The sequence below is a fragment of the Conger conger genome, chromosome 3 (genome assembly GCF_963514075.1).
Source record: "Conger conger chromosome 3, fConCon1.1, whole genome shotgun sequence".
Lineage (NCBI taxonomy): Eukaryota > Metazoa > Chordata > Actinopteri > Anguilliformes > Congridae > Conger > Conger conger.
The window spans coordinates 44,184,511-44,191,202 of NC_083762.1; the positions used below are offsets into that span (position 1 = coordinate 44,184,511).

The following is a 6,692-nucleotide window of genomic DNA, read 5'->3' on the forward strand; positions in this document are numbered from 1 at the left end:
TTGACTGTTAAAGTTGTGCTGATCTAGCATGACCCTGCAAATCATGGCAAATTTGCAAATTTGGAGTAGGCAGGGTAGAGAGTTACATGTAAGGGGGTACATTGTTACACATGTTACATTTGCTTGACATACAGATGTGATCAACTTAAACCACCTAAAACTATGTAGTTAGTGTATGTACCAGTTAGAAAAAGCACATTGGGTTGTAGCATTTCCTATTTTTATTGATTTTACTCAGAGCTGATGGAGATGCACAGGTCAGATGAGACAGGATCCAGCTGGACTGGATGACAAACTGAGGTGCTCCTGTGAACTCAACTATAGTGTAAACTAATGTGAATAAAAACAACTGGTTCGTATTAATCTAATCTTTACCAATAGAATGGGGAAATGGGAACCTGAACACATACAATTTTAAAATGTATTAATTAATTTCCCAAACTTATTTTTCATTTTTATAGAACTGTAACAACTGACCGCATCTCTTTCAACGAGTCTTACAACGAAAGTGTAGCAAACTGTAGCTTTTACATGTTGATAGACAGATTGAAGATACACAGTACAAAATATTGTCATCATTATTAATCTGTTAAAAGAATAAATGTGTCACAATGGTCACAATGCACAAAATGGAAGACGTTCTGGTAGTTCAGTTCATTGATGTACATGTTCCAGTTGCTTCAGTAATCTATCTTTGTTTTAAACCTGAACTGTATTTCCACACAGCACCATAGAGATTCTAAAACAACAAAAAAAGCTTAATAAGCTTCAAAGTTTGGGTGTTCAAGCTCTTAAATTAGGTAGCCTCCATTAGTCCTTGTTAAGATTTGTTTGTAAAGCAAGTCTAAACCCTTGTATTTGCTTGTGTCATTCTTTAAGAATCCTTATTTGGGAACTCTGCATCCTCTATGATTTATATTCATTCTTATACAGGGCTTGACATGAACTTTTTGGCTCACCAGCTACTGTGGCCAATGGCTTTCCAAAGTCACAAGCCACCAAACATTTTCACATTATAGGCTGTGTGTGTGTGTGTGTGTGTGTGTGTGTGTGAGGGAGAAAGAGTAGAACATCCATTTTAATCCCTAAATCGACTACATGAATGGAAAAATAGGCCTATATACACCCACCACTTAGCTTATTAATTTTACAAATTCAACACGGCTATATGCTACATAAACATGGGAGAGGCTTTTGGGAAACGCAGACCAGAACATCTAATCATGGCCCCTGCCTGAAACAGCTTACTTGCCTACTACTGCGTCGGCCTACACAAGTTGCATAAAAGTTGGAGCCTATACAACCTGTATACTCAATAAGATGTTTCGGACAGGGCCCTTATTTGTATAGCTGTACCAGTTGTCATGCAGCTGTGTGATGTAAACCTGTTCTGTTTTTACTCCACAGTTGACCCCTTCGATTTACAAAGTAAAAAAACAGATCGACTGGTAATTTGGCGCTGCTAAAGTTTAAGAATGTCACACTATCCAGCATTTCTGTTAATTAAACAAAGCTGTTGGGGGCGCCAAAGGACGCGCCAGACGATTCGCCTTCATGTGCTTGCTCCCTTCTCTGTCGCGCACACACGCTCACGTTCCCAGCATCTTAACCTCGCCGATACAATCTATTTCTCACCCTCTCTCCCACGCACTTGGTCTAAAACGGACCCCTCGTTCGATTGATCTAAGTAGCATGTTAACAAGACGATTTCTTCTTGCACATATAAGTCGAATTAAAATACTAATTTAATAAATCAAGCTAAGAAGAAAAGGAATTAAATGAGACCGGGCTGAGTATCAACAAGATTACTGACTAGCCTACATATTGAAAAACGCAGAAAAATATTCTGAAGTAAATCTATATATTTCTTAAATTTAAATAATGAGAGAAAGCATGTAGCTGGTGTTGCCTATGCATGGGATGTGAAATATCATGCGCAATATTTCAGCATGACATCGATACGACCTGAGCGAGAACAATAGTTTATTCCGTTATTGCTTTTGTGTTTTAATATTTTTCACAGAACTATTAACATTTAGAAATGTGTAATACATGTAAATATTTATTTTAACGAATGTTTAAATCATCAGATATGTCATAGAGCAACGGTCATCACAGTTGATTTTATTATTTATGCAGCGTATTGTGTCCATTTTACTAGCACACAGAATTTCTTTTTGAAAAATATTCTAGAATGACAATGTATTCTACTGTAACCCTATGCTATAAATTAATTGAGAAATTCACACGATTGAACCTTATTGTTGTCCGGAAAATAAGTGTGTCAAATTGGACAATGTGCGCGTAATAATCTCAACATATTATTTTCTATTTCACCATAATATTAATGTAGAAATATACGTAGATGTGTTATTATTATTATTATTATTATTATTATTATTATTATTATTATTATTATTATTATTATTGTTATTAGTACTATTAGGGTGTATTAACAAGGATTACTTACAAAAGCAAATTCCCTAAAAATAATCTAATTCGTAAAGTATAAATGCATTAATTTTACTACGAACACAAGACGACTGGGGAAGAAAGAATATCAACACTTTATTTTTTGACCATGCGTGCAACATTTCGCATTAAATGTTTTCTCGTTTGGAATGAATACATCGGTAAGATAGTCTCACACTGAAATTATCGATAGAGGTAGAAAACGAAAAGAGAGAGAGAAAGAGGGAGAGAGGGAGAGAGAGGGAGAGAGAGAGAACAGAAGGGAGGAACAATAGAGAATCAAAGCATAATGATATTCCTAAATGAAGAGGGAAATGTTGCAGTGCTCATTTTATTAATCAGACTGTCAATTTCACCCAAGAGGCCAAACCCAAGAGCAATCTAAAGCGGGCTCTGATCAGCCAAGGGACAACAGCTCGCGCCTTCACTTCTCCTCTGTCTCTCCACCTGGATATATTCGTCTGACCGCAGGCCGCCTCCATCATCAACTGACAGTCCTCTTGTATTTATTTGCTTATAAACCTGTTACAATAAATGATTATTCGAGCAGCGTCACTCGCACCTTAATGACGAGCAACCACTTTTTGATGAATGACATTTCGGACTAGAAAGGATGCACGGATCATTTTGAGCAGTCATTCGTTGCTCGCGTTGGCAGTTTGTTTTTTTGCGTCCCGCTCATAAAAGGTGTAGTATTATTCAGATATTCCAGAGTTGAATGCGAATTAGCCCTCGGCGCAACTCATCAGAGGACCCAGCCGTGGAACTTTGGCTTTTCCTATAAAGCTTGATGATGGAGAGGATAAGAAAAGAAATGATTCTGATGGAACGTGGGCTGCACAGTCCCGCTGCCGGCAAAAGGCTCGCGAATTTGTCAGACTCCGCTGGAAATGCGGTATTAGAGGCCCTTGAAAATTCTCAACACAGTGGTCGCCTCAGCCCGAGACTAACTTCCGCCTCTCTGCATGGCACTCTCGAGGATATCCCCACCAAAGGCAAGTTCGAAATAGACAGTTTGTTCAGTCCGCATCATCACAGCAGCGACAATACCTCCTCAGCCGAGATCTCGTCTTCGGAAAATAGGAAGAAAATCAGCCTGTATCCAGAAGTTTCTCAAGACTCAGACATGAACAGTGATGTGGAGGTTGGGTGCCCAGCACATCGCTCTCCCAGCACAAACCAACACAAGGAAAACAACAAAGGTAAATGTATCGGTCTCATTTTACTCGATGAAATGGATGCAATACACAATACTGCATATTTACCGATTTAATGCATGCAAAATAACTAACACATTTTTAACAAATAGCGAAAATAATCTAATTTGAATTCTGTGAAATCTGGTAGTCAGCCAATTTTGGATTTTGGCTGGTTTAGCTTTGGTGTTTTTAAAAACATTAAATACTTATACCTGTATGACACACACACACCCACACACACACACACACACACACATAAATATATATATATATTATATATATACCACTATATACCACTATAAACCACTATCCTATATATATATACATATATATATATATATATATATATATATAGGATAGTGGTTGCTCGTCATATATATATCTTATAATTATTTGTGTGTGTGTGAGATAGATATATATTATATATATATATATATATATATATATATATATATATATATATATATATATATATATAATATATATATATATATATGTAGTATGTGTGCTCATATCGTATAATATTTTTTTTCTTTTCATCAGATTGTAATGTAGTGACATTTATGTAATTTGCATATTTAGAAATCTCAAAGTAAATGGAATGAAATGTCCAAGATTCTTAATCCGTTTCAAGAAAATAAGCATCTAGAGTGCGTACAGGGCGAGTGTAATTATGGCAACAATAAAACACATTTTACTAGCATGAAGATTATCTAAAAAAAATAACCTATGAATTATTTTTGTTGTTCACAGGTTTTTCTGACAGTAATTCTGGAACCTCTAACACAAGCTCATCCTCCCTGTCCAACCTGAACCTAAACGGTAATTCGATAGGTTCAAGCAGTTCGAATGCGGATCAGGTGAGAAGGTACCGGACAGCATTTACAAGAGAACAAATAGGACGACTGGAGAAAGAATTTTACAGGGAAAACTATGTTTCGAGACCAAGAAGATGTGAACTCGCCGCGGCTTTAAACCTGCCTGAAACTACAATAAAGGTGCGTTTTTTTCCTTACAATAGATTTTGTTGTAAAATAAGCATGTATATCAGCTTACACTCAATAACACTTTCGTGCGAAAAACACGTATGTTTAAATGTTTAAATTAATTTAACCGAGTAATATTTTTGAACTTCATGGACGCAACTGTGTCAACTTGACAAGGCAGTAGCCTAAACATGTTTGTGTATATGTGTATTCAATTTCTTAAATCAGGACCACTAAAGAAATGTAGCCTAGCTAATAATGGAAGTAGTAAATAAAGGTAGGCGTATTATCTTTGATAAACAGAAATAGAATAGTTGATGTTTATAAAACATATTTATGTGGACAATATGCTACACGAATTGCGTTAATTCTAAATACAACAGTCCTATGATGGAGCACAGCGGATTTACTTGATCGCTACTGTCGACCTAAAGAAAAGCGTTCCGACAGACTATAGTTGATAATATAATTTTCGGATATATATAGAATGACTTCAAACCTATGCAGAAGTTATGTTCGTTTTAGGTACCAAAACGGATAAGCAATTTTACTTCTTTTGAAATCACATATTTTTCCGTATTTTTTGCTTGGCTATATAAGAGCAAATGCCATGTTTGTTTTACTATTTTGAAATTAAAAACAAAATCGACTAATAATTTTTTTTCTAACCTTGCTCCTACTGTAGGCCTAGCTTGGCTATATTTGAAACTATCCGTTTTCCATCATCTTATTGTGAACAGTATTCGTTGCAAAATGTCTAAATGGCACAGACTGTCAAACTCTTTTTGTATTTTTGTTTCCATCAAGGTGTGGTTCCAAAACAGGCGGATGAAGGACAAGAGACAGCGTCTGGCGATGTCTTGGCCACATCCAGCCGATCCGAGCTTTTACACCTACATGATGACGCACGCAGCTGCCACCGGAAGTCTACCATACCCTTTCCATTCCCACATGCCTCTGCACTATTACCCCCATGTGGGTGTCACGGCAGCAGCTGCTGCCGCGGCCGCATCTGGTGCAGCTGCATCACCTTTTGCTACCTCCATCCGTCCACTCGATACTTTCCGCGCACTCTCGCATCCCTACTCGCGACCGGAGTTACTCTGTAGCTTCAGACACCCGGGACTCTACCAGTCACCCGCAGGCCTCAACAGTTCGGCCGCAGCATCAGCAGCGGCCGCGGCGGCGGCGGCGGCTGCAGCTGTCAGTGCGCCTTCGGGCAGCGGTCCATGCTCCTGTCTCAGTTGTCACAGTAGCCAGGCGGCCAGTGCCCTGGGCTCGAGGAGTGCCAACACAGACTTCACTTGCACAGCAGCTGGGCAAAGGTCCGAGAGTGGATTTTTGCCTTATTCCGCCGCTGTACTGAGCAAAACTGCGGTTGCTTCGCCAGATCAGAGAGAGGAGACGTCGCTGAACAGATAACTTACGAGTGGATCCAAAAATGTGTCAACGACCTCCTAAGTAGTTATATCATGTTACATTATTTGCTGGTTGTTAGTTTGTTTATATATTGCTCTATTATTTGAAACTGACCGAGGCCTATTCCAAAACGCACTATCCTACTGATGAAATTCTGAAATGAATAGATTACGCATAGGCTTTGCAGATATAAGATGTTACTGCATAAAATGTTTACGATCAGCCAATGTCATAAACTTACCTGCCTTGTCAAATATGCGACTGTACACAGTAAGCCTTATTCATAATCATTGAGGTATACAGCCGACAATAATTTGCCACAGTTAATGCATAGCAACATTCTTATTATTTTAAATTTAAATGTAGTCTAGTTGCTGTTATTTTTTGTTTATTTATTGAATTGAAATTGTTTACAAGTCTTAAGTTTTTTAAACTTCTATTAATATTTAGTCTTCAAGATTATTCCATTTAGCCTATTCTTGTTTGGATTTGGGAAATGGATTAGATATGCCACTTATTAGATAATGTAAGGCCAGAGTCAGATTTGTAATGGTTTTGTCACTTTTGCGTCAATAGAACGACAACAACTGCAACATAATGATCTTGCTCTAAAACT

General features: G+C 37.7%; 1 protein-coding gene across 1 annotated transcript; it reads left to right on the top strand.

Moving 5' to 3' along the window:
• Nucleotides 1-3,262: 3,262 nt before the first annotated feature.
• Nucleotides 3,263-6,079, top strand: evx2 (even-skipped homeobox 2). Its single transcript, XM_061233802.1, has 3 exons — nucleotides 3,263-3,674; nucleotides 4,425-4,669; nucleotides 5,465-6,079. The coding sequence occupies exons 1-3, from the start codon at nucleotides 3,263-3,265 to the stop codon at nucleotides 6,077-6,079; spliced, it is 1,272 nt and encodes a 423-aa protein (XP_061089786.1).
• Nucleotides 6,080-6,692: the final 613 nt, after the last annotated feature.